This window comes from Amaranthus tricolor, chromosome 8 (assembly GCF_026212465.1).
Source record: "Amaranthus tricolor cultivar Red isolate AtriRed21 chromosome 8, ASM2621246v1, whole genome shotgun sequence".
NCBI lineage: Eukaryota > Viridiplantae > Streptophyta > Magnoliopsida > Caryophyllales > Amaranthaceae > Amaranthus > Amaranthus tricolor.
Genome location: NC_080054.1, coordinates 23,438,743 through 23,466,709, shown reverse-complemented (window position 1 = coordinate 23,466,709; position 27,967 = coordinate 23,438,743). Strand labels below are relative to the sequence as shown.

General features: G+C 35.2%; 3 protein-coding genes across 5 annotated transcripts in view; 2 read left to right on the top strand and 1 right to left on the bottom strand.

Moving 5' to 3' along the window:
- The window catches only part of LOC130821253 (uncharacterized), a 37,982-nt gene extending 18,980 nt beyond the window's left edge, over positions 1-19,002 (top strand). Inside the window, exons 6-37 of one of the 3 annotated variants that reach the window (XR_009045317.1) lie at positions 1,152-1,431; positions 1,551-2,053; positions 2,211-2,340; positions 2,479-2,603; positions 4,559-5,211; positions 5,291-5,402; positions 5,493-5,609; positions 5,696-5,787; positions 6,665-6,804; positions 8,082-8,137; positions 8,254-8,467; positions 9,360-9,767; positions 9,840-10,114; positions 10,250-10,335; positions 10,426-10,512; positions 10,692-10,953; positions 11,052-11,480; positions 11,553-11,649; positions 12,003-12,325; positions 12,547-12,675; positions 12,814-12,981; positions 13,148-13,273; positions 13,365-13,454; positions 13,556-13,662; positions 13,746-13,885; positions 14,764-14,846; positions 14,923-15,018; positions 15,120-15,242; positions 15,699-15,782; positions 16,690-16,833; positions 17,952-18,530; positions 18,632-19,002. Coding sequence is in view for 2 of the 3 variants with exons in the window: in XM_057686939.1 (XP_057542922.1) it covers positions 1,152-1,431; positions 1,551-2,053; positions 2,211-2,340; positions 2,479-2,603; positions 4,559-5,211; positions 5,291-5,402; positions 5,493-5,609; positions 5,696-5,787; positions 6,665-6,804; positions 8,082-8,137; positions 8,254-8,467; positions 9,360-9,767; positions 9,840-10,114; positions 10,250-10,335; positions 10,426-10,512; positions 10,692-10,953; positions 11,052-11,480; positions 11,553-11,649; positions 12,003-12,325; positions 12,547-12,675; positions 12,814-12,981; positions 13,148-13,273; positions 13,365-13,454; positions 13,556-13,662; positions 13,746-13,885; positions 14,764-14,846; positions 14,923-15,018; positions 15,120-15,242; positions 15,699-15,782; positions 16,690-16,833; positions 17,952-18,299 (6,027 nt within the window). In the remaining variant the exon portion in view is untranslated. Of the gene's footprint in view, positions 1-1,151; positions 1,432-1,550; positions 2,054-2,210; positions 2,341-2,478; positions 2,604-4,558; positions 5,212-5,290; positions 5,403-5,492; positions 5,610-5,695; positions 5,788-6,664; positions 6,805-8,081; positions 8,138-8,253; positions 8,468-9,359; positions 9,768-9,839; positions 10,115-10,249; positions 10,336-10,425; positions 10,513-10,691; positions 10,954-11,051; positions 11,481-11,552; positions 11,650-12,002; positions 12,326-12,546; positions 12,676-12,813; positions 12,982-13,147; positions 13,274-13,364; positions 13,455-13,555; positions 13,665-13,745; positions 13,886-14,763; positions 14,847-14,922; positions 15,019-15,119; positions 15,243-15,698; positions 15,783-16,689; positions 16,834-17,951 lie in introns of those variants that run through there. The other 2 variants (XM_057686939.1, XM_057686940.1) reach the window with 2 other exon arrangements.
- A 2,642-nt stretch (positions 19,003-21,644) lies between these two features.
- On the top strand, positions 21,645-22,377 carry LOC130821028 (uncharacterized). The gene has a single exon (XM_057686629.1). It carries the CDS (start codon positions 21,893-21,895, stop codon positions 22,190-22,192), a length of 300 nt encoding a protein of 99 aa, XP_057542612.1. The 5' UTR covers positions 21,645-21,892; the 3' UTR covers positions 22,193-22,377.
- Positions 22,378-22,923: 546 nt separating this feature from the next.
- On the bottom strand, positions 22,924-25,674 carry LOC130821027 (uncharacterized). The gene is made up of 5 exons (XM_057686628.1): positions 25,471-25,674; positions 25,318-25,370; positions 24,045-24,242; positions 23,694-23,783; positions 22,924-23,409 (listed from the first exon to the last, which is right to left on the bottom strand). Exons 1-5 carry the CDS (start codon positions 25,525-25,527, stop codon positions 23,247-23,249), a joined length of 561 nt encoding a protein of 186 aa, XP_057542611.1. The 5' UTR covers positions 25,528-25,674; the 3' UTR covers positions 22,924-23,246.
- Between the last annotated feature and the right edge of the window lie 2,293 nt (positions 25,675-27,967).

Here is a 27,967-nt window from a genome sequence, read left to right as displayed (position 1 = left end):
CCTGTTATGAACACCCCTACCTTTCAGAAGTCATTTGACCACCAATGCCAAACCAAAGAAATATTCTACATACATCATTAATTTTGTTTAAAGAACCTTTCGGAAAAAAAATTCAAACTTGAGACCTTAGTTTTAAAAGCTCCAAAGCTCACAAGGATCTTGACGCCTAGTCGGAACCGAGGAGAAAGTTGCAACATGAATGAACAAGCTATTCATAGGTGTGCCACTAATATATTTGATGTCTAAAACGAAACGATTTCCATTTATAGTTGCTTAAGAGATCTTAAACTTTCATTTATTGTATTTAGCCACTAATATAAAAAATCGAAGAATAAAAGGAAAATTGAAGAAATACAGAAAAAAAATTAAAATAAAAAACCGACTAAAAGAAGTAAAAAGTATATAGAAGAAAAAAAAAATTGAAGGAAAAAAAACTAAAAAGAAGACAAAAAATCGAAGAAGCAGAGAAAGAAAAGAAAAAAAGAGGAAGAATCTAACAGAAGAAAAGAAAAAAAATTGGAGAATCCAGCAGAAAGAAAGTAAACAAGAGAAAGAAAGGAAAACACTTAATGCGTAGTGGTGGTGGAGACACTAGGATAAAAAATGATGAAGAATCTTCGTAATTCAAATTTTGTTTCCTCTAACATTAGTGCAGAATTAAACAGCAATCCTGACCAAAACTGTACTTACCATTCAATTCTTTAATCTGCTCAATATTTACTGGCCAATACATGTTAGGAAGTGTGCAAATTTGTAATAAATGAAATGTCATGTGAAGCCTGGAGACTGGGTTGGACAATCTGACATCTTTTTTTGAGTGCGGAAATCCCAAGAGTGGTATTATTTTCTGAAATTATATGTCCTATCTGTCACTGATATGTTGATACAGAGGCTGGGTTAATTTCCAATTGACATCACAATAGGTAGTAAGTTTATGCCTAAATGTTTCTTGATTTACCCATTTCTATTCCACTGTATCACGTTGTTCGTTTTGCCTAATTCTAGTTGTATTTTGTTTTCGTCTGATTAAGTATGAAGTTGCGTAAAAAGTTAAAATTAGTTTTCATTTTTCTGGATGTGTTTATGTTTTGAATGCTTTGTGTTTAATTGTTGAATTTTTAATGGGAATGACATTTAAGAATGCTTTACAGGGTGGTCGTATTCTCATCGAAACCAACATACTTCCCGAGTTTGCACATTGTCTGACTACATATTTTCAATTTTTTGGGAGTCTTCTTATTATGCATCTCCCTCATCAAAATGCCATGGATACCGCTGAAGGGGGTTTGAACGTGTTGGGAGAAGAGCTCATAGAAGAATTTTCTCAAACAAAAAATCCTCAGGCTTCTTCTAATAAACTGGAACTCTTGGAAGCTGTTAATATTAATGTGTCACAAGTATCACTTTTACTCCTTGTGATTGATGCCTCTCGTATGTCAATTCCTCTTTATTACTCTTGTTCACCTTGCTTCTTTCTTTCTTGTTTGTTGTTGGTAAAAAGAAGAGGAGGAATATCAGAAACTTATGGATATTTTGATGCTTATATCCAGGAGTGATCAAGGGAATTGTAGGAAGGGTTGACTTGAACTTAAGCTTATGGTTGGAGGACAGAAAAAAGAAGTTCTTTTTTAACCTTTCCCATCTGGATATCTTTTCTCAGATCTTAAAAGAAGGTGTAGAGAAGTCGGAAGTAAAAATTCAAATGCCACATTTTTCTTCAGTAGGATCGAGCCATGATTCATTGCAGTTGAATCATAAAGATTCTTGTAGGCCGTTTTTGTATCGAGAGGAGACATCTGTGTTGTCTAAAGATACACATTCTTCGAGTTCGCTTGCTTCTTCTATAGACCCTGTTGCTAATATCTCTGAATCAGCAGTTGCCCAATCGTGTGAACGAGAGGAAAGTTATATCTTGGAGCGATTTTCTATTTCTGTATCTGCTGAGAAAGTTATCTCAGGAGATAACAGTGTCCCATGCTGTCCAACTCAGGGATGGTTTGGGAATGGTTCTGTTTCAGGTTTAAATCTGACAATTTCTCTATCTGAGATACAGGTGAAATGCTTATCTTTTTCCCTAGACCTATTAAAAGTTGATGCCTTTGATAACATAACTAATTGCAATCTATTTCTGGATTTCCCCTTAGTACTATTACCTTCAAACATTGCTGATGTATAATTCATATGCATGTCTGACTTGATTTACTGTGCAGATGCTTCTTGCTACCACTGAATCCTTTTCTGAGGTTTCTAAGAATGTTGCTGCTAATGATGGGGAAGAAAGGGGTAACACGTCTATATACCAGAAATCTGAAAATGATTTTGAGACAGCACTACCTGATGGTAAATAATACAAGTGGTATATCTTTCTTTGGAATTAAGGCTTTGCATTGTTGGTATAATTTTTTTTGTTTGCAGTTTAGCTGATATGATGGCTTTTCAGAGATACTGAAACTGAGTTTACCGTTGCTTTCTCTTTAGGTGCTATTGTTGCTATCCAAGATGTCCATCAACACATGTATGTGACTGTTGAAAGTGTGGAAAACAAATATAAAATAGGTGGTATATTTCATTATTCACTTGCCGGAAAAAGGGCTCTTTTCAGGGTAAGGATGTTACTAATCTAGTTCTAATTCATCTCCTTTAAATGTCTGGCTTGATTTCAAGTTCTGGTTTGAAGTTTGATTTCTTAATCCTCAAAAGTGAATGGATTCCTCTTGTGTTTGAATTGGATTTTGATGTTTGAAAATACTTTTAAGACCTTGGTGTAGGTTCTGAAGTACCCTCTGCTAGTAGGATGCGGAAATTCTTGTGTATCTGAATATTTTTTCTGGCTTGCAACGCACATAGTTTTAAGGTGATAAATGGAAAATATTTCATTCTTGAGATTAATGTGTCAGATATTTGTTTAATGTTGGAAATCGCAAAGTTTGAAGATGAGGGAGAGATGAGAACTGGCTTTGGTTTTCGACAGATGCACAGGTATGGAAAGTCAAGAACTAGCCTCTTGGCATTCATTATGGGGATTTTTAAAAGAGCTGGCATGCTCAAAGATGACTTGGAAGGTGCTAGTGAAGATTTTCTGGAGCATACAGCTTGAGACAAATATTGAGGGGGAAGTGGACAAATAGATTTTGTTCATGATGCAATGTTGTGGAGCTCAATGTGTGCAAAATTGTCCTATGGAATGTTTTATCAGATTCAATGATTACTCTGAAAAATAATCCCAGTGTAAAATTGAAGCTCACCTTTATGCTGGGAGCTCAATAGCCATAATCGCTTGAGCTATGGAAAATAATTTTTTTTTTTTGAAATTAGTTTCAGGATTATTGATAATTTTAAACTAAATTCTTGTTTTTACTTAAGTTTGTCTAATTTTCTGAATTGAACTATGTCTACTGCTGAAGAAAACAATTCCTGAAGAAAACATATTTCGTCTTCTTATGCGTATGATTTTTGGCTGTGTGAGCCAAGAACATAATGGTTATCCTAGTTCAGAAATCAGAAAGTTCTGGGAAAATAAAACTTAGGCTGATAAATTGTGTGGTTTGGGCATTTGATGATTGGCTGCATGTAAAGAACTTCATTGATCAGATTCTCTTCATCCTGTCACGTCTGGGAATGAACCTATCAAAATAACATTTATTATTGCACTGATGTGGATTGTGTTGTAACCTCACAGAATGCTCTAATAATGTCAGACAATTGTTAAAAATACTTTGGTGGTCCAGCCTTTAGTCACACCAACAACGAAGAAAGTACAGTTACGCACCTACAAAAGGCGTAATAAGAAGGCCGGGGGTTTAATGAATAAAGATTCTATTCTAAGCAACTTTGTTAGTTAGGGTAGAGTTTGTTATGGTTATATTGTCATCAAAGTACATCTGTCATATTCTGTATTCTGTTAAATAGTTTTGTGCCTATATATACCTGGATTGTAATTAGGAAAGGTATTGAATAAGAGGAATATATATGGAAGTATTGTAGCACTGGAAACCTGCTTCTCTATTTTCTTTCCTTTCTTTTCTTTTTCTGTTTTGTTCTTCTTAAATTGGTTCACTAATTTTACAGAAGCGTAAGAGCAGTCTATCACACCTCTTTCTAGGTGTGTTGAACATGAAGAGTGAACTTATTGAGTGTACAAAAATGACGTGACTGATGCGCAAATATATCAGATTTTGTTACAACTTAAGAGTAATTAAGTTAGGAATCAAGAAAACTGAGTAGCATAGTGTGAAATGCAGTAATGATCGCGATCGTGGTAATGGAACGGTGATGCGGTAACGGGAGTGATGCGGTTATCGTAACGCGTAAATGTCGGTCGAAATCTTAAGATATCCCTTGATACGACCCAAAACACGTTTTTTTTACACTTTTACAACATGAAAAATCGGTTTGTTGTTTTTGAAAACCTTTACAACGCGGTCGTCACGATATGATGCAACTTTGTTTTTACACTATGCCGAGTAGGCACAATATATCAAACACTTTTTATATTGAAATACCTATGTGAAGCATAAATATAACATTTTTCTTTTTCTTTTTCTCAATTCATTATCAGGTTAAATGGAGGAAGAGAGGATTGTGGAAATTTTCATCGCCTTGGTTCTCCTTGATGTCACTTTACGCTAAGACTGATTCAGGGGTACCATTACGTCTGAATTATTTGGCATCATCTGGTTTTGTTGAGATCTCCAGCAATGATGATGCTGCATGTGCACTTTGGAAAATTGCTCCCTGTAAGCATGAGGATTATGAGGATAATGTTGATCTAAACCCATTGAATTACCTGTGCAAAAGCACTTTTTATCTTGTCAATAAGAAGAATAATTGTGGTGCTGCTTTTGTTGATGGTGCTTTGGAATTTGTAAAAAAGCCTGGAAATCCTTTCAAGTTCAAAATTTTCCATGATCTTACTGTGGGATCTGATCTACAGTGGTCTGATGTGCATCAACCTGAAACTCACAATCGTGTGCTCTTGGATGATCACGAAATATCTGAAGAAGCTGGAATGGTCCCTTGCATAAATTTGACAATTGAAAAGGTTTCCTTGATCGTTGTGCATGAACTATCTGGTCCAAAACATAGATTGCCTCTGCTTCAAGGATCTGTGGATGGTACCAAACTCTTTATCCAGATTCTCCCCCAGAAAACCAGGGTGATGAGCATATCAACTGCTATGCTGTACTACTTTGATGTGCATAGATCCCTTTGGTGAGTTATTCTTCAGAAATATAGCTTACTATTTTCTCCATCAATCATGCACTACATGGTTACATTCTGCAAATGTCAGGAGAGAATTTGTTCAGCCGATTGAAATGTGTGCTTACTGGCGATCAACATCCTATTCGTTGGCTTCAGAAAATCGTGGGACGGACAGTCACCTTTATTTCGGAATGCAGGAGGTAAGGAGATGAGTATACCCAATGTGGCTTAAGCTAGTAGTCAAAAATTTATTCCTAATACTTCGTTGTGGGGTTTTCTTTCTTCTACAGCTGGATTTATCATTGACAGAACGTTTGTTGGACATACTACTGTATGTAATTGGAAAACTGGATTTGGCTGGCCCATTTTCTGTCAATAATTCTTCTGTAGTGGCCAACTGTTGCAAGGTTCAATCCCTCTGAAGCTCTCGAGATAAATATAACAAATTATGCATGCATTGTATATGTTTTCATTAGCTGAATGGTGTTCACAGGTAGAAAATCAATTCGACCTGGACCTTCTTTGCCGTTTCAATGATAACCAATCTGCAAAAGTGGGCAGAAGGCGTTCAGCTGTCTTTTTGAGGTGTCTGCATGTCTGATTTTTTGCCCTTTATCATTCTTGTTTCGGTTTATAAAAGTTTTGTGCTAAGAAAGCTACAATAATTATTTTCTCTTTTCAATTTGAGTTTATAGAATGTTGCATCGGGAGTTAAATTTAAGTCTTGAAATTTTTCTAGTGTTTGTTACTTGTGTCATTATTCGAAGGGGCTGGGGGCTGGGAGTGTGGGGGAATATCTTGGAGAAATACTTGCGCATGTAGAGATTCTTCTCAAGTACTTGTCCAAAATCTTGAAAGATTATTTCTGTAACAATTGTTTTTTTTTGTTTTGCAAGGATGGAAGTTGCAGATGATGTTTGCAATGTATTTATGTTAACTCATTTGCCCTTCTTATTTATGTGAAGTTGCATATGATATTAGCAAAAGGGTCAATCGAAAACAACATTTTTTTATATATCTCAAGTTAAGGTTGCATACACCTAACCTTAAACCCACCTTGTCATCAGTTTGTTTGTGTATTGCCCATTAAGCTCCCTTTCTAAAGCCCCATCCTCCATGACTCGGACGATTCTGTCTGCAGGATTTTGTTCCTTTTGGTATGTTATTAGTAGATATGCTGTGTCTTCTCTCTTCTTGGTCTTTGTTGTTTCATGTAATTTTCTTACTTTCTTCCTCTATCATGGGTTGCTTTCTGTTGACCCTAATTGGATAATTTATTATTTATGGTAGTTTGATTCCTGTTTGGTGCAATGAAAAAAAGGCCTCTAATAGTTATTATTATTCTATTATTGTCAGTTTTATGTTAAATTGATTCTGTAATTTTTCCACATACCTAAGCACATCATTTGTGACCTGCTCCCTCCAATTGCTTTGTTTGGTGACAATTTGATTTTCATACAAGGCACCTAGAGGAGCCTCCAGGAGCATCTTATGCAACAATTGTACTTGAAAATCCTGGAATATCTTCAACTTCTTCAGTTCATGTACCACTTTCCAGATCACAGATCTTTGCTTGGAGAACACGCATTGTATCACTAGAAGGTAATCTCTGTTTTCTGTGTTGTCTGTTGTGAGATGGATGTATTTGTCTATTATGAAGATGTAATGATGATGATTGCCTTTCGTTGTCCTTGCAAAGTATATGCTTGAATCCTGGCCAATTTACCTGAGTCACTTGAACATAATCAACACTTTCTTATGGTTATTGTAAAATGAATGGCATCTTTCTTCTGTGGAAGCAATTCTCTGTTTTATTTTGCTACGTAAAGCTTCTTGTGAGCTTCATCAAATCAAGAAGTTGGCTTAAATTCTTTTAGACAAATTAATAACCTGTGATAAAAAATACTATTGTGAGACCTTGAAACTTAAAAAGTAAATGTTGCCAGCTCCCTGTTTCCTTAGGTGTGAACTTATTGACTGTTGAGAATAGATCTGGATAAGTGCAAGACTTTTCACATATCATTGCTAAAATGGCCGAGAAAAAATACTTTAGCTTGTTATCTTGGGAATGTTTTTTCTTCAGCATGTAAGTATAGTATTGTTTATCTCTTAAAATTATGGTATGCATTGAAACTTGAAAGGCACTGTCACTTTGTGTTTGCTCACAATTCACATGATAAATTTTATCTGAACCTCAAATGTATTTTAACCATAACAACAGTTCATTACCACATTGCCATTATTGTGTTTGCATACATAATGTGAGAGTGAGGGGCAAATTTTGGGGTGGGAGTTGGCTGGACTCATGAGTCTACAAACTATAAAATCTGAACAACCGAATCATGATGTTGAACTCCTTGACTAAAACTCTTAATCTGGAATACTAGTATCGAATTTGATTTTTTCCCCCTCCTCTCTTTGATGGAGCAAACTGAAATAATATGAATTTTTTAATTCTGTAAGCAACCTAATATATAATTTCTCCACTTTTCATACCACATTAGACCACATCCAAAGTATTCCAACAATAACATAGGAACATGGCAGAGACCTTGAAAATTCAAACCAGATCACCTTTATGTCTGTGCAGTAACACAACCTTAGTTAGATTTAGAGTTGAGGTTCTTATCATTGATCGAGAGACAGAACTGATCAAGCAATATTCTCCAATCAGGCCATTATATGTGGATACAATAAATTACTTTTATTAACACTGTTAAGTTCATTTCATACATGGAGCTAAATACCAAAAAAGGTTTACCTAGTGAGCACGCAAGATGGGCCAGTTTCAATGTTTTATGATGATACTGTGGAATCTTCAGATGGTTTTCAAGTATAGCTAGTTTTATCTGAATTTTCTTACTTTTTGATCTGCACAGATTCACGAACCTGTCCTGGGCCGTTTATTGTTGTCGACATTTCAAAGAACGCTGAGGTATAGAACTGTATTGCAGAGGTTTATTCTTCAATTATACTTGAAGACTGAAGTTGCAATCCTGACTTAAATCTACCCTGAATCAACATGTTTATGATTGGAACTACAATTTTCAGGAAGGTTTATTGCTTAATGTCTCCCCATTACTTAGAGTCCATAACAATACTGGATATCTAGTGGAGTTGCGTATTCAGAGACCTGAATCAATGGAAGATGAATCTGCATCAGTGGTGCTAAGAGAGGGGGACACTGTTGATGACTGCATGGCAGCATTTGATGCGATAAGTTTGTCTGGTGGGACAAAGAAGGCACTTCTATCATTTGGTGTTGGTATGCTTTAGCCAATTCATGATTTATCTTGTTTGTCAGAACTTTGATAGAATTTCTTCTTTTAACTTGATCTATTGCTCTTCTCATTTCTCCTGTTTCTAAATGCATACTCTTTTAAATGAGGTGTTTTACCTACTTGATTAGAATTACTGTTTCTGTTTGATAGACTACATGATGTAAATAGCATGGTTTGAAGTAGTTAATGTAGATAACTAATGGCTTAAAGAGGCTTTTCAAGATGAGATTATATATGATGTGCCAGCTTTGTGGATAATTAGTTTCGAAAAAAGCCATCGGTGATGGATGTGTCTAAAACATAGAAAGTTATGAATCAAATTATGTATACCACTTGCCAAAAACTGAAGATTCACTTGTCTCTATTTTGAGTAACAGCCCCTTTAGCAACTCGAATTACCTAGATCCAATTAATGAGAATAGTAAAAAACACCAGTTTGCAGGGATATTAAGTAAATATTATAAAATTCAAAAAGAGTAAATACTATAAAGCTCTAGTTTGTTATTATGACCAGTACAATGTTCTGTTGGTCTTTATAGGCTTAGTTGAACTACATGAATCCTTGAAGTGATACAGCTTTGGTAATTAATAATAAACACCTACATTTTTATGGTGTTTATCCTATTTATTTGGTGGGATGCATTACGCTTAGGGAGATAATATGAAAAATGAAACATTGGCAAGCATGAAGCTGGAAATAATTTAAATAGAAACCTAGCTTTTTGCATTTTCAGTGGAAAACTTTTACTGGATACAAGTCTTGATGAAATTACTCATCATATATGCCAGCTTTCCAGTGAGAAGAAACAAGCTGTAATTTCCTTTTTGGCTGAAGTATTCTTTTGTAACAAAATTTAAATCATCTATCTGATGCAGGTAACTTTGTTTTCTCATTTCGACCTAACGTAAAGGATCAAAATGATGCTTCCAAAAATTGCTCAGTAGAATGGTCTGAAAACCTTAGAGGGGGCAAGGCTGTGCGTCTATCAGGTGTCATTGATAAATTAAATTACCAAGTTCGCAAAGCTCTCTCATCTGAGTCTTGGAAGTATTCCTTTAGCACCGCTGCTTGTTCAGTGAGATCGGGAGATTCTGCTGTGAATCAAATGCATTTCTTGGTCCAGAGCGTTTCAAGAGATGTACCTATCGTGCAGCCTGATGATCATCGTAAAAGTAAGAATTCATCAATTGCATTGCAGGAGCAGAAGGAAATTTTTCTTCTTCCAACCGTGCGAGTATCTAATTTACTGGAGTCGGATATTGATGTACTATTAACTGAAACAGGTAATATGAGAAATTATTAAATGTCTTTTATATATGTATAGTTATCTAACTTGACCTGCTGACCTGGTGCAGAAATCTCTACAATTGATGGTTTAAAGAATATCAACCACACCACTGTTCAATGTGGGTCATCTGTTGATTTATATGTTAATCCTGCTGTAATTTTCTTCAACGTTACATTAGTGATGTTTAGTTCTAGAAGTAAGTCTGTGAACTGCAGTCAATGGCTCAAAAAGTTGAGTAAGAAGAAGGATGGAATTCAGTTTTTGGATATTGATTTGGAATTTTGTGGTGGGAAGTACTTTGCTTGCTTGAGATTAGCTCGTGGTGACAGGGGCATGCTAGAGGTAATATTTTTTACGGAAGTTTGTTGCAAAAGGTAGCATGTGATATTAACTTCTATATTTAATTGTTAACTTAAAAAAACATTATCTTGATTTCTTTGTGGTCAGATAAACAGCTGAAAACTGTTTGTGATGCAGGCCATTGTTTTTACTCAATACACATTGAGAAATGACACTGATTTCCATCTGTTCTGTGTCGCGACACATCTGAAACCTCTATCTAGGTGCTTTCTGTACCTGAAGTGATAAACAATTAAGCTGTTTTAATAATGTTGTTTTTCCTTTACTGAAAACTCGTATCTTATTGTATGCAGAAATGAAGCTGGAAGTCATAGCATCAATTCTCCTCCACATAGTGGGACGCTTTTGTCTCCAAACTCAACCAGATCTTGGTTCATGAAGTAAGATGTTCTGTCTTTTTTGCTCATGTAACTAATAGCTAATATACTTTTGGTTCCTGGAGTACTGACTAGTACAATCTTCTTCTCTCTCCTTCCCTCACCCCAAGAAGAAATGGAAACTTGATAAGAATAAAGGAAGAAGAAAGAACTGACATATATGCTGTATTTCTGTTTGTCAGATCTAGTAAGCTGTGTATAACATTGTTGGATGAAGAATCACCCAAGTCTATTTTGGATTTGGATGCCTTATCAGGTCTTGCAGAGATGCAATTTATTAAACTTCAAGAACCTGGAATCAAGTATTTAATGAAGTTTGGAATCTCTTTGAGGCCATTAGCGAGTAAAATAGATGTGCCAGCACAAATGGTCTCTATTGTCCCTCGGTTTGTTATATACAATGAATCAAATGAACATATTTTTGTCCGACAACGTTTCTTAGAGGTTTGTTCATGATTTATTTTCAGATTTTCTAATATGCATTTTCCAGTTCCATAACGAATTTTGACCCATTGACTCATTTCATTTTACTCCATTGGAAGGATGACTCCGGAGAGACAAATAGAATCAGCAGTAAACAAAAAATCGCAATGTTTTTCAGGGTTGGATCCCATGATAAGCGAGATATCAATGTGCTGAATAAACTTCTGCAAAAGCACAAGGTATTGGATGATGATGCATCATTTTTGGTGCAATTTAGTCCAAATGAAACTGTGTGGGGATGGTCTGGTCCAGTTTGCGTGGCTGCACTTGGATGTTTTTTCTTAAAATTCAAGAGAAATGTTATATCTCCTGTGCGTGAGTTGGATCTTGCAACAAGAGAAGATGAAATTGCTTGGGAATATGCAGCTGTTCATGTGGTTGAGGAAGGTTCTACCTTTGTCTTGCATTTCCATAGACCGCCGGACACCGCTTTGCCTTATCGAATTGAAAATCATCTTCTTGATGCTTCGATTACCTATTATCAAAAGGTTGTTTTCCATCGTAATGAACTATAGAGGTAACCATTGCTGTACTCTTCCCTGATTGTTTTCATTTCCCAGGATACATTTCAACCAGAAACTCTCGCATCCGGAGCCAGTGTAAATTATGTTTGGGATGACGTGACTCGACCACACAAACTCATGGTCAAAATTAATGGTAATTTCCACCCTCTTCAAATGTAGTTAGAACTAGAATCTAGTAATGGAAACTTCAGTTGCTTAGCATAATATGTAGGATGGGTGATGGTGTGGACTGGAACAAACCTTAAAGCCTCTTGTTCAAAGCAAGATACCTTCCTGTTGTGATGCAAGTTGCAACGTATCCTATGTATTTATGTGGAAAAGTCCCTTAAAAAAGTTTCTAAATCTCTTTAGTAAGGTGTTGGCATTTTTGTTTTTTAGTAAGGCTGTGTCTTCATGAGAACAAAAAGAAGTTTAGTCTCTGAAATCTAGAAAAATTTGTGTGATTTGGAAAACATATGACATTTCTCACCTGGCCTTCTTTCTTAGGTGTTCATGTGCTACGTGAAATCAACTTAGATAAACTGCGTCCATGGAAATCCTTTTTTCGGGTTTGGAAACAGAGAGATCTGGCATCTCAATTACCACTAGATACCAGAGTTTCTGTCAGAAGGGGAGAAAATGCTGTTCGAACAAATGATAGTTATGTAGGGAATGTAGGGTACGAAGTATATGTTGACGGTCCTACTCGTGTTTTGCGAATTTGTCACTCACTTGGCAGACGCAAAGCAGATAGCAAGTATCAGTCATGCAACAAGGTTCAGCTGAGAATCTCGTTTTTTGCCATTCGCTTACTTGAACCTTGTAAGCAGGTAAGTGAAAGAATGGAAAAAAAAATACATAGTATCAATAGTTAATTTAATATCTTGTTATGAATGCTTATTCTAAGCTATGATATACTTGGAAATTTCATAAAGTTATAGTTAGCATGTTTATAAGATAGTGTGCTACTGTGTGGTTCTTCAACAAACGCACCACTACTTTGTTCTTTGTTTGCATCTTGCATGTCTCTTATTTTGTAATTGAATTTTAGGATCTGATGGAGGATGCTGATCCCTATGATATGTCAGCTTATACACCATTTCTTATTGGGAGAGTAGAAAACATTACTATTGATTCCATCATCGTTGATCAACGGAAATATAATCAAATTAGGGTACAGGTGAGTTCTTATCCTTCCTTTTCTGATTTTAAATCCCTTATTGACTGGTTCCTGGAACCGTGATGGATCCAAAAGATGAATTGTGGATCACACTCTTCACTGAGTAATTTGTGGCATTTTATTATCTCTACGTTGCAGTCAATTAATGTAGATGAAAAATGGGTTGGAGCTCCCTTTGCTGCTATGCTCAGGAGACATCTGACATCCAACAATGTCTCAGATGACTCTGTTGTCTTTGTTGTCTTTGTCTTATTTCCTAGTACCACAAATGTCCGGGATGTCAGATACTCATCTATCATTTTGCAGGTAAGAATGGTTATCCTTGTTTGCATGCTGTGTTATTGCTCTCATGAGTGTTACTATTGTTGGAATGTGACATGTAGCAGAACTTATTCTCTATATATTTGTATCAGCTCTAAGTTTATGAACATATGCAATTAATATATTGATCAAATTGTTTTTTTGGAAACAGCCGATTGATCTGAACCTTGACGAGGAGACGTTGATGAAAATTGTTCCTTTTTGGAGAACATCTCTCAGTTCAAATACCCAAAGTCGACAATACTACTTCGATCATTTCGAGATCCACCCTGTTAAAGTTAGTATTTTGGTCTTCTCTTATCAATTAATCCCAACAATACCAGTTATTTGTATGTGAAACTTGACTTGCATATTGTATTTTTATTAAGATCACAGCTAACTTTCTCCCAGAGAATTCATACTCAAGTTATAGCTCTGGACAAGAGGCACTGAGGTCTCTGTTGCATAGTGTCTTCAAGGTAAAAAGAGTACACATTTTCTCCTTGGGCTTATTGTTTTTTTGTACAAGGTTTATGTGTATTCTTATTTTTTCATGTTATCTTTGGTATTGTGACTCTAGATTCCTGCCATTAAGAATCTAGAGGTAGAACTCAACGGTGTATTGGTCACTCATGCTTTAGTAACAACTCGTGAACTGCTTTTGAGATGTGCTAGGCACTATTCTTGGTTAGTTTTCTGTTCTACTTCCTTTTCTTGCATCTCTTTACCCTATGTCATTGCTTATTCTTGTTTGTAATTCTGGCTCATAGGTACGGCATGCGGGCTATCTATATTGCAAAGGGAAGTTCTTTGCTCCCACCAGCTTTTGCATCTGTCTTTGATGATTTGTCATCCTCCTCTTTGGATGTTTTCTTTGATCCTTCAAGCAGCGTTCGAGGTCTTACCCTTGGTAATATGTTTTAACCCTTTACCTCAATTTCCTAATCTGTGGATACTCTCCTTAGGTGTAGCTAGATGCAAAAGGATGGCAATAAATAATTGATCGGAAGAGGATCGACTTCCTTTTCACTTGTAAAATCCCTTAAACATTTTTACGTGTTTTGGCAGGAGTTTCTAGATGCCTTCCTTTGACATTTTTGAACCATCTGACCGTTATCTAGTGTGCTTCAAATATGGAATCACAATCATCTCTATTAACTGTTATGCTTATTAGTATATATATTTCATTGAACAAAGTAGTGATATATTTGCTGTTCTTGGCTTATGAAACTTTTTATTGGCCGACAATTTGAGACCGGGATTAATCTGAAACAATTTGTTTACATACGCTTACAATGCAAGTGCCTCATTTCATTGTACATATGCTTTGGAAAGGGGAGAATTAAGTTGGGGTTAAGCGTGGAGAGTGAAGTGTAGGCATTTTGATAATTCTACGCAAAACGTAGTGTGAATGTGTTATAGAACAAACGAGAAAACTCGCCCAAAAGACTAGCCTAGTAGGTGAGAGAGCCCGTTTACTCTATAAACCCCACATTAGTTGCCCATACAACCAATGTGGGATAACCCGTAACCTTATAATGGCCTCAATTCTATTCCATTACAGAATGTATTCCATTACAGCATGTATGACAAAAATTGAAAAGGAACGGATGAACTGTTAGTTTATTTTCAGCAATCAGAAATGTGATATGTAATTAGAGTGCGGAGGCTTACAGCCAGTAATATTCTGAATTTAACCATTCACTGCTAGAGCGGCCTTAGCCCTTGCTGCTTGCTCCTGAATCCCTCGCCCATGATTTTTTTCTAATCTATTAGCTTCTGTGATAGGTACATTTAAGTTAATCAGAAAGTGTATCGAAGACAAAGGCTTTTCTGGAACGAAACGATATTTTGGTGATCTGAACAAAACTGTAAGTGTTATATTCCATATTTCGTTTTGCGCTGTCTATGCTCTTGCTCATAATTTTTATCCTTTTTTTTTTGCAGTTAAAAAATGCTGGATCCAATATACTTTTCGCTGCAGTGACTGAAGTTTCAGATTCTGTACTCAAGGGTGCAGAAAGTAGTGGTTTCAGTGGCATGGTAATAACAGCTTTTTCAGTGTCACTTGAATTTGTCTTTTCTTTGTTAAGATAATTTAGAACAAGGGAGTGTCGCTTGACATGTTCTCATTGTGCATATAGATGACAGGATTTCATCATGGAATACTAAGGTTGGCGATGGAGCCATCATTACTGGGTACAGCATTCCTGGAAGGAGGCCCTGATAGAAGAATTAGGCTTGATCGCAGTCCTGGAATTGATGAGGTAAATCTCAATTTGCAGAATTATGATAAAAATAATTGTCCGTGGCCTCCTAAATTAAGTTAATGTCTGTCATTTTGGCTCATTGTACATCCATGTTACTCAGGTACATGTTCTAGTGTCAGACTAAGCAACTTTCTGAATCTTTGTCCATAATTTTGATCCAAATTTGAGTGTGAAGGTGTCATACTAATGTTGGAGTGTTGAGGATCCGACACGGGTTTTTGAGGTTAACAAAGATTCCAAGTAAAATTCTTACAAATTTTTATTTTGAGGTTAAACAAAGAGCCAAGTAAAATAGTTACACATGTTTATAAGTCATCATCGGAAGAGTAGGATTGACGAATACCTTTAAATTTGTATTTATTCTAGTTTGTCATTGACTAGCTAATGCAGGTTGCATTTCTTTTAGACCAAAGCGTTTTTGTCATAGTTTCTTGACTGGATTTTTCTATGCAGTTATATGTTGAAGGATATCTGCAAGCTATGCTGGATACGATATATAAGCAAGAATATTTGAGGGTTAGAGTCATAGATGATCAGGTAATGCTGTTTGTGTTGTATCAGCGGCATTTTTTTTTTAAATTGTTGGCAGCTTATCAAATAGGAACAATTAAGTGGAATTTTTTTATGATGTAATATATTTAGTCCACACATCTAGAATTTGCTTGTCCCATTTACTGGTTGGTCACTTCAGTTTGACTTTCTAAACATGTCGATTTTTTATCAATGATCCTGAAATATTTGATCAGCATTTTGTTATAGAACAAACGAGTTAACTCATCCAAAAGACTAGCCTAGTAGGCGAGAGTCCATTTACTGTATAAACCCACATTAGTTGCCCATACAGACGAAGTGGAACAAAGTCCCATAATCTTGTAATGGCCTCAAATCCATTCCATTACATTCAAACCCCCATTAAGTTCCAACGTTCTTGTTGGTCACGGCAAGCCAGGCCACCACTCCGAGTCGTCTTTGATACCATTGTTAGAGATGAAACGAGAAATCTCTCCCAAAAAAACTAGCTTAGATGGTGAGAGAGCCCATTTACTCTGCAAACACCACATTAGTTGCCCATACAACCAATGTGGGACAAAGTCCTATAACCTTGTAATGACCTCAAATCCATTCCATTACACATTTACGGATAGAGTATTTGTTGGGATTTTGTTATTTCATCATTAATTCTTTGTTGTCAATTGTCACCCAGTTGTGTCTGGATGCTTGTTTGAAAGCACGGCTAGTTGTAAAGGAGTACAGAAAATATAGATGCTCTCTTTTTGTAAAATACCAGGTAGAGAGCTCTGTTGGGATTTTGTTATTTCATCATACAGTTCATAAGTTCAGCTTAAGAAACAATAAACTACTCTAATATAGTTAGGTGTGTCATGCTGATTAACTTTTTCTTCTGATGCCATAGTATTCTGAGATAATTGCACAATCTTGGCAGGTTATTCTTAAAAATCTACCTCCAAATAGCTCACTTATTGATGAGATCATGGATAGGGTGATAGACTTTCTTGTTAGCAAAGCTTTGTTGAAAGGAGACCTTTCAACCAGTTCTCGCCCTCTTAGACACCTTCGAAGAGAGAACGTAAGTGTATCTCTTTACTAAAGTATTTCTTATTTAAAAATTGGAAATTGATATCCCTAGCCTTTAGAGTTCTATATGAGAAACTAAAAGGGAGATATTGAGCCTTAATACATTGATTGGCGCATACTGATTTTGTTATGAATAACCAACATCATTCTGTTTTATAAAATATTAGCCCTAACGTCCCATTTGGTTATGGGTATTAAAGTGTTAGTAGTAATGAAAATTTAGAGTGATTTTGATAGGATTTCACTTCACAAGATTTACAATAATGCTTGTTTCACTCCCATATCTTTTTTTCTTCACAAATTCATTCTCATCCATTACCACTCGAAGAAATCATAATAGATGGTAATAAAAAATTATGAATAAAAACTTATGTTTTAAGATGAGAGATCTACTACCACGGAAATGAAATGGTAAATAATATGAAAATTTACACTAGATATAATTCTCATAACCACTATTTGTAACTAAGTACTAAACAGCCATAAGAGCTTTATCATAACCAGTGGTGGATATAGCACGACGTCAAAGATGTCAATTAACATCACATGAATTTGCATGAATCGGTAGTACCTTTGTTATTTAACACTTTAAACCAAAGGTTTGGTTCCCACTCCCAGCTGCACAACGTTTTTTATCTACTTTTTTAGGTTTTAAAAAATAAGTTTGGGGGGTTTCACATTTGCATTTAATTTTTCATTTATAAAATCAATTTGGTACAAAATAAGAACCAGTTGGGTGAAGACATTCTTTTTGTTAATTAAATATGTATCTAATTCAACTTTTATGGTTGCTTTTGTTTATTAATTTGGTACAATAAAATTTTTTGTTAGAAGACTTTTTTCTATGAAAATGACTCCTAGTAGCATAACTTAATATGAAATTTGGTTCCCTGTGGAAGATATTTTTTCAATTAATCATTTTTATGAAACTTTGGTTTCAATATGCACAATATTAACAGCTATTTTTTTTGGATCCGCCCTTGATCTAACCCTTGAAAATAATGCAAATATTACATGATAATTGATGCATAAAACTTGAATACGATTTCAAAATTTGTTGTTTTTGTTTGAATTTTTTTACTTGGTATGAAAAACTTAATGATTATGCAGGAATGGAGGATTGGGCCAACAGTTCTAACACTGTGTGAGCATCTTTTTGTGAGTTTTGCGATCCGCACACTGAGAAAGCAAACTGATAGCACTGTGGGAAAACTCAAGTTGAAAGAAAAGTGGGTTCGTAAGAGTGGAGATGATGGATCGAGCAGTAGCTCTGATGGTGCCATCTCCAAAAACAGTAAAGGGAGGTTTATATGGTCATGGGGATTTGGCAAGTTTTTCTTGTCAGCAGTGGTGGCTTATGTTGATGGAAGATTGTGTCGTTGTATACCAAATCCTGTCGTTAGAAGGATTGTCAGTGGTTTTTTACTCAGTTTCCTCGACAACAATAACCCTAAATGATTTGTATAACTCACATTTGGGGTTTGTTTGATTCTTTTTGTTCCATTTTTGCTCCAGGGATATTTTTTGTTGTATAAATATCTCTGTTTAGTTTCCCTTGAGTAGTTTGTAAATGAGTAAAACACTTTTAGCCCTCTTGATATATACTTATCCTCACGATTGTGGTAATGATCACAATGTCACAGATGCAGCACTTCCTATTGTTACGAGTCATTTTGCGGATATTGCAAGGTGAATTGTTAACTTTAAAATACCTTTTTATCATGGTAATTCAAGTTTTCTATTAATGCACTTTAAAAAGAATAATAATGGCTAATGTGTTAAATTTTTAGGAAATGGCCAAGATTGTGTTTGGTTGTCAAAAAAGCTGATGGGGTATCGTGTGCATGTGTTAGAAGTAGAAATACAAACTCAAACCGACAGACAAAATAAAAAAGTGTTTTGTGCTAAATGTATAAATAGATAGAACACAAATAAAGAAACGGAAAACGGATGTTAAGACTTTTTATTATGGTTATGATATGATTATATTGGGAGATACTCTATCTGGTAGTAATGAATTTTTTGCCAAAAGGCTAGTGGAAGCAAATCTTTAAAAAAATTCAAAAAAAAGCAGTGTACTGTTGGAATTTAAGCTACCGTAACATTAATGCTGAAAAACGATACGTTAAGTTGTGAAATTTCGCTTTTACCCGTCTTCTTTCCTTAAAATACAGTAACCTTTTTTCCTTAAACTTTTACCATTAGCATTGTACTTTTAGAATTTAAGCTGTCGTAACATTAATGTCTAAAAAACGTTTGATTATACGTTAAGTTGTGAAAGTTCAAAAGTACAATGCTATTTTGTAGAATTTTTTTAAATTTTGCTACCTTTAATCTTTTGCAAAAATTTATTATTGCCATGAAAAATATCCCTCATACTAACAAATCAATACATTAAATAGTGTAAAAAAAATTACTGCCAAATTTTAGAGACATGGAAGTATAATATAAATATAATAATATAATTAAAGTTGCATGGTTTGAAGACGTGGCAACCAAGTTTTAATTAGTTGGAAATGTCAAATTTAGTCTATATATAAAAAAATATCTCCGGAAAAATAATCAGTAGAATCCAACACTTAGGTTGAACCTCCAAGACCCAAGTGCATATCCGATTAACTGCTGACTCAAGATCCTCATAAGTCATGTCACTTGTTCCACTCAAATTTTCCCTCCATTTCACTATCAAATTTTCATTGACATTTCATTAATTAACTAATTTATATTTTATTCATAAATTATAACTTAAAATATAGACAAGAATGTTATTCACTCATCTCAATATTAATATCAACTTTACATATTTTTTATAATTTAACTATACATATAATTAGAAATGTCAATATTTATATTAATATAGTGTATTATATGAAAAGGCAAATAAAAACTTAATGCTTTACAACAGTAATACAAAATACTTAATTTTCAAAAATTAGAGTTGACAACTCTATTGAACAATAATATTTTGTAAAAAGTAACATTTTAATTTTATTTAATACTTAAAACTACTAAACGAAAAACACCCCAATTAGTAATTAGCAATCCAGTGGAATTACAAGGGAATAAGTATCCGTGTTACATAGAAACTTTTTCATGATAAATTGGAGGAAGATACAATAAAATATCCTAAAACAAACAAGACACCGCCAAATGCTAAATATGTCCATATTCGATACAAACAAGACCCTTCTAATCTTATAAAACTATGAAGTATATCCATAACACATATATATTACTCCCACCAATTCATTATTAATGTCTCATTTACTTTATATACATTATTCAATGCACTCATTCAATCCTTAATACTCTAATTGTGCATAATTAAAAATTATGAAAAGTTGACATAAAAAATTCTTGCATTGAGACGAATCAAACAAGGTCCCACTTGACTATGTTTTAACTAATTGATTAATAATAAAATACAAATTAAAAGTAAGAGATGAATAATATCTAAAAGGCAAATCGGATATTATTAGAGAATTAAAAGGAGTAATTTTTATATTATATTTTTTCTGTTTATGACTTATCTTATTCTGTATAGTTAACGTTATGTTTAGATAAAAATTTAAGAAAAAAAAAAGAAAAATAAAGGGAAAAAGGGTAAAAGGGAGTAAAGAGAATAAAAGAGGAGAAAACAATAAGAAAAGTTTTTTTAGTTGTATAAGATGGAGAAAAATGGGAGTAAAAGAGAAAAATCAATTTCCTTTCAAAACTTATCATATATAGAGAAATTTAGTTGTCAATAAAAGTAAAACTAATTAATAACTTTAAGAACTACTCTTGTGAGAAAATTTGAAAAAAATAAGAGTTTTTAATGACTTTATTTAAAAAATAAGTTTCGTTTAAACTTTATTTCCAAAATAAGCGTCTTTGGCCCTAAATTTAGGCTTGGTACATAATCACTGTTACTAACAACGAGTATAAAGACATATGGTCAAATCAGGTCAAACATTTGTTCGCTATTAGTAACAGCGACTTTAAGGGTTATGGCCGTGAAACGAAGCTATGTGAAATGAGGAGGGAGAAAGAAGATTTTTGTATTTAGACACGGTCGTTGTTACTAACAGCAACTTTAAAGTTTGACCAGGTTTGACCATATGTCGCTGTTAGTAACGACTTTACCCTTGACTAAATTTTTTGACCATTTCTTTATACTCGCTGTTAGTAACAACGATTATGTACCAAGCCTAACTTTGGGGCCAAAGACGTTTAGTTTCGGAATAAAGTTTGAACGAAGCTTGTTTTTTGAATCAAGTCATTAAAAAGTCTTAATTTTTTTCAAATTTTCCTCTTGTGAGCCTCATAATAATGAGCCCATATACTAAAAAATTGTTTTAGTTGAACTATTCAACTCATAAAATGCGTCTTACGATAAAACCGTTTCATATAAAAATTTGTATAACTTAAATCCTGCCTTATAAATCCTCTACTTCAAATCTGCTATCCACAAATAAGAAAATTATAAATTTCTCTTGTTTTTATGCTTTCAATCTTTGAATCCAAACTAAGTACTAGTATTAAAAGTCCAATCACAAGCGAAATTAAATTAAGGTAATTATTGAATCATATATGTTGCAAATTCAAATAGATAGAAAGTTGGCAATTTTTTTATCGAACCAAAATGAGAATAGTGTTGGGGACTAAATTGATGTGCTTCCTGAATTTTTGCAAAACCAGCAACATATCTATCTCCATCAAAAAGACCCAGAAGAGATTCCACACCCCCTGATTGGTGACCTCATCACCCACGGTTGCAAATAAAACCATTGGCACCTCCTTACTATATATAACATACTGCATCTCTCCATCAAAAACACCCAAAAGATATTGCAAATTCAAATAGACATATCTTAAATAATCACCCAAATTTTATCTCTTCTCTAAACACTTATTAATAATTTTTGTTTTTATTTTCTTTGTTCGATTACAAAGTAGACAGAGAGAAAGAGGCCTAGGTTTGAATCTTGTCAGTGAAAAGTAATACTTATTCCAACTGAGACAGCACCAGATTCTTCTAGTAGTAATATAGAAAGCTATTAGAGGTTAGAATGTCTAGTAAGGAGCAAATGGAGTTAGAAACCCAGAACATGAAGTTCTTTGAATCAGAGGAGAAAAAGGAGGCTAATGAAGCTGTAAGGAAGCCAGCCGTATCGACCCACCTCTATCTGAAATCCTCGAGATCGCTCGATAAAGACGTCGTTCTTGGAAGAATTCAGAAGCGTAAGTGCATGAACAAGGTCAAGAATACCTTTCATTCTTTGCTCAGCTTGAATGCTTCAACTTCAACTGGATCCTTAACTCAGGATCCCATGTGGATTGACCTTGGAGATCTCTTTTCATGCCCATGAATCCCATCAAATTCAGCCTTTCTGCAGCTGATCTCAAGGCTTCACAGGAGTAAATTAATCGTAGAACTGTCTATAATCTAGCTACTTATCTATTAAATTTCCTACCTAGAATAGCAGAAAAAGATAAAAAATTGTCATTTTGATGTGTTTTTACTCTCTAACATAATATTAAATGTACTTTAAAATATGTCTTGGCAAAAAACCATGTTGCCCTTTCAAACCATCAATATGTTGTCAGTTTCTCCAAATAAAACATACTGGCTGATACCTCTAGCATAATGAAAGACAGATTTACTCCAATGACAAATTTCCTGTTCTTCCATACTATTTTGTCAATCTGACTGCTGTAATTACAGTTTGGGAAGGTTGGAAAAGAGACAAACCAGTGACACATGATTCGCTAGTTAGTTAAACTTTTGAATTCGTGATTAGCTCAAAATGGTTCAAAAATAGCCTGTAATTTGCTTTTTCCGATTCGCGTTTTGCGAGCCGATTAGTGAATCATGTGACACTAAGACAGACACAATAGAGAATCATGAATCGGGTCTTGTCTCGGTTGGAGCATTATCACTTTCCTTATGAGGAACCTACGTTTGATTCTCAGTATCCCCTCCCCTCCCCTCAGCCTACCGTGTCACCCAAAAAAAACTAGGGAAAAGAAACAGATAATTACTGTTGTCTATAATCAACAGCTAATCTAATACAAATACATACTATATGGTGAAGGCAGGATTATTATGCCATCCATTTCAATATATTAATCTGCCAAATTCACACCAATCAAAAAAAAATATTTTTCAAATTGCAGTAATGTCAAAACTGAAAGATTGTCACATATTAACATAATAACATGGAAAAAGTGAAGATCTAACACAAATTTCTAGGTAACTTCCTTCAAGTTTGTAGCAATTAGAAACTATATCTTGAAGAGAACGCCGCGTGAACAATATTAGTATCAAACGAGTGCAAAAGAACAACTACAAACACGAGCAGTTGTTCAACCTTCATTTTGGCTTCGAATCAAAAGAAAATTAACCAGAAAAGAAGAATTTTTTTACTTCAGTAAACCAGAAGAAGAGAGGAGTCGCAAAGCTTGGTTAGAATTGTTCAAGACCGCAGCAGAACGAGGAACTTGTGCTTTCCTTTTCGTCAAAAACTCCAAGGCATTCTGCGCGCAATGTGCAGTCGGTAGCAACTTCAGAATTTCAGTTTCCACCCTGGAAGAGAAATCACAAGGAAGAACCATAAGACTATAGTGCAATCATAGTATTTAATTTTTACTTTTTGCAAATCTAAGTTATATATGTAGCACTGATTTTAAGATATATGATCTCCAATCGAAAGGCGTACGCCACAAGGTTATACAAGCCGAGAAAATAGAGGGTGTGATGAATGAGCTCTATGTAAGGCTCTAAAGCCAGTCTGTCCTTAGAAGGCGCTCTGAGATTTTCCAAGATGGACTCTTTTAAATGTTTTATAAGTTATAGGAGCACATTGATACCCTGATATGTTGTTGTTCTTCTTCTTCTTCCTCTTCGGCTTTGATACTTTCTCCTCCTCATCATCCTCAGAATCTGATACGAAAACTTGTCTGCAACCCACAATAACAATCACTACTCAATAAGACAAATAGAAAGGCACAAAGTTATCAGCCCGTCTTGTATGAGACCATCTCACGGAGAGACCACCTCAAAACAAGAACTCCATAAGCTACAAGTTTTTATTATTAGGCTATTTAACCCAAAGATGAGCCATGTCTCTTGGGTGAGACGGTCTCATACAAGAATTTGTGCAAAGTTATAGAAAAAACCAACACATTTGCAAGTAAAAACAAGACAGTTGAAGAGCATACTTCTCACGAGCAGCAAGAAGGTTGACAATATCATTTGGCAGCATTCCTTTATTGATTTGGGATTGCTTGCTTGTATCAGCTCCCTCTTCATCTTCAACCATTTCATCATCATCATCACATACTTCAACCATTGGCTTTGGTCGTGGAGTTAGCCTTTCGGCTAGTTTCTTTCTCCGTTCTTTACCTTCACGCCGAACCCTACATCGAAAAAAAAGTAAACCACAAAGAATAAGTATATGAAAACCTTACATACTAGACATAAATGAATGAAGATGCCAAGCAAATCAATATTCTCCATTCTCCACCTTTTACATGCTATCAATATATAAAGACTCATTTGCACGAATCTATATGCTCAAAATTCTAACTCCAACTCAAGGAGTATAAATTAGCAAAGGTATAAACTAGGTTCAGTTCCTTATTATCGAATTCACGTGCACTTCTTGTTTGCGTGAAGTTGCTAAAAGATGTTTTCTACCATGCGTCAATTGTAAACTAAGTTATCACTAAGAAGGGTAAGGTTGCCTACATTCGACCCCAAGACCCCACCTCGTAGGAGGCACCTTAATGACTTGGTTTAATGAAATGAATGCATAATTTGACCAAAATTAGTAAATTAAGTAATTCGGTTCATCTTAGTTATACTTCGACCGGCGTTGGTGTGGAAAAAGATGCTTGAATATTTCTTCATTCAAGATAATTGAGCAATACCCTCTATTTTTCCAAACATAAATTCACTTTTAACGCTAACCACAGTTTTCTTCTTTTTTTTTTACCAAATTTGAGATCCACATTATCTTAATATCAAAAGAGACCTTAATTTTGAGGATTTCACTAATAACCTGTTGAAAAACACCAAATGCTTTATAATAGTGATCATGCAGTTGTGTGTTGACCGGTTCCATTGAACCACCTGCTATTTTTTTTTAAAAAAAAGGCTAGTTTTTTTACCGGTTCCACGGAACCGTTGGTCCAGGTGAACCGTTTGGTTCAGGGACGGTTCCATGAAACGGCTGGAGCAGGTGAACCGTCCGGTTCCGGGGCGGTCCCATGGAACGACGAGATGGGCGAATCGGTTTGCAGTTTCACGGGGCAGTTTCTGTTAACAGTTCGATGTATTCATCTGAATTGTTTTGGAACCTTAACGATTCACGGTTCGAAACTTGTGGCAAACGGTTCCGGTTTCGAGGCGGTTCGGTTCCGGGAAACCCGCCCCGTTGCCATCACTCATTGACGGTGGAAAATGTAAGTTATGGGTAGAAGAGAGAAAAACCTTGCTTTACTTTGTTGCTGAACCTTGTTGATTTCTTCATATTGTTGTATTCCCTGGATTTATCAGTAGACAATGGATTTCAATATGTAATTACGTAAATTATAAAAGATCTGCAAAATGATTCTTCAATTTAAGAGAGGGGAGATAAAATACCTTCTGAGAAGTAAATTCCTCAGGAACATCGGAGTCGTCCTCTTCTCTAGCAGCCATGGCTATCGAAAAAATTCAAAAAAAAATTCTATTTTATCCTTAAAAAGTAGAGCTTAAAGAAGAATCTAATTCCGATTTGCTGGGTTTAGGGTTTTCGATTATTCATCTAAGTTTACATCTGCAATCGAAATTCGAATTGGAGTTTAGACAAGGAATCATACGACGTCGTATCAGCAAAGTAAGGTTATTTCATCAAAATTTGAATAAGCTTGAGGAAAATTTGAAAAAAATAAGGTTATTTAACAACTTAATTCTCAAAATAAGTTTGGGAAAAACTTATTTTCCAAAATAAGCTTCCGTACATTTAAGTCTAGCCTCGGGTAAAATCGTTGTTACTAACAGCAAAAGAGGAAAAAAAAAATTAAAAGGCCAAAGTCGCTGTTAGTAACAGGCTAACAGCGACTTTGGCCTTTTTATTTTTTCCAGATTGCTTCTTCCTCATTTCAGTTCACGCCTTCTCTTTGCCATTGAGAAACATTGTTGAGCTCTCTTTCTCCTTGCACCATTAAAATCAACTCTAATCCTTCAACTAAACTCATCAAATTTCAAGTTTGTACCAGTAATTAGTTATTTCATCTTCCTACATTGACGTAAGGTACTAATTTTTTGTTTTTTTTTCATATTCGAAAAATTAGGGTTTACTTGATTTTAATGAACTTTCACATGAATGTAGGTTTTTAAACTTCCATTTATTAATTCTTGTTCATCTACAAACTACAGCTTATTGAGGTACGTTTTTAATTTAATTTTTTTATTTGGTCTTGATTTTAAAATGTATGTCATGTATGGTGATGTTGATTTTGTATGTATTATTGTAGAAATGGATTCATTTCGTGTGACTGTTGTATGCTTTTGGTTCAATTCGATCAACTAGTAACAATGTTAAGTACGTTGGGGGAAGACGTAAACTGTTTGCATGCAACTCATACATGAATTTGAATGAATTTAAACATTTTATATGCTCTAAGATTGGCATTGATACTATAAGAAGTACTGTTAATTAAAGTTTTAAGTACAATCTGAGTGGAGATTTGTTAGCTTTTCCGGTTGAGGATGAGGAGGCTATAGATGCAAAGTGGGAGTATTCAAGGTCTATCCCTAGTCCTTCTTTAGAGTTATATATAGAAGAGGTGCCCTAGGGAATGAAGATATCAATGTTGTGGAAACAAATGCATTCATGAATATAACTTCTTCTGCTCCTTCTCATACGCCCTTCCCTACCCAACCAAAATCCCTTTATGCCTTCTTCTTCTTATCCTTCTAATGAACCCAATCAACTTCAATTTCAAGTATTAAATGATGATACTTTTAACTTAGAAGATACAAATGAGCCTTGGGATGATGTTAATAGTGAGAGTAATGAATTTGTTGAAGCTCCTTCTGAGGACGATGTGGGTGTTGACGAGGAGGCTCTAGCTAATGACATGACCTTAGGAAATATTTCAACAATCGTTGCCCCTACACCCTATGCATTGGTTCCCCCTCTAGATGAACACATTGAGGACAACTCTTGGAGGTCTTGGGATTGTGATACAAGCTACACCGACGAAGGAGAGTTTCAAAAGGGTATGATGTTTGATAATAAAGATGCGTTGTTGGACGCTGTTAGATTGTATCATATTCGTAGGAACGTTGAGTACCGTACTGAGACTTCAAATTAAACCGTGCTCACCTTGAAGTGTAAGAGAGGGTGTGGTTGGAGTCTTAGGGCTAGGAAGAGTTCCTATTCACCATCATGGGAGATTATTACGTATAAAGGAAAGCATGGGGGTTGTGTATTAAGTACTGAAAACGTGTCAGCTGGGCACATTCATTTGACATCTTCCGTGATTAACAATCTTATTAGAAATTGTGTTGCTCAAGACCCATCAATTAAGGTCTCTGTTGTGCGTCAAATGGTGAAAGACCAATTCGGTGTCGAAGTGACCTATAAGCGGGCATGGTGTGCTAAACAGCAAGCCCTTCTCTCCATCTATGGTACATGGGAAGATTCTTATCCTCTTCTTCCACGCTTCTTGAAGGCACTGCAAATTTCAAACCCCGGGACCGTAGTTGAGTGGTTCTTTAAGGAAGATAATGATGTCGGTGTGTATGTCCGTCCTAGTATTAGAACTTTCCAACGCGTGTTTTGGGCTTTCCAACCTAGTATTGAGGGATTCAAGTATTGCAAACCCGTTATTGCCATTGACGGAACACATTTGTATGGTAAGTATCGCCATACGTTGTTGACTGCCATTGCCCAAGATGGGAACAAGGGAATCTTCCCGCTTGCCTTTGCCTTGGTCGAAAAAGAATGCATCGCCAAACTACCATGAGATCGTCGCATTTGACTACAGACGAGGCCTTTTCCAAGTTAAGACTGGACGTGGTAATAGAAGATTCGCCAAGGGTGGTAAAATACAAAGTGTAGATATGAGAGAGATGAAATGCACTTATAACA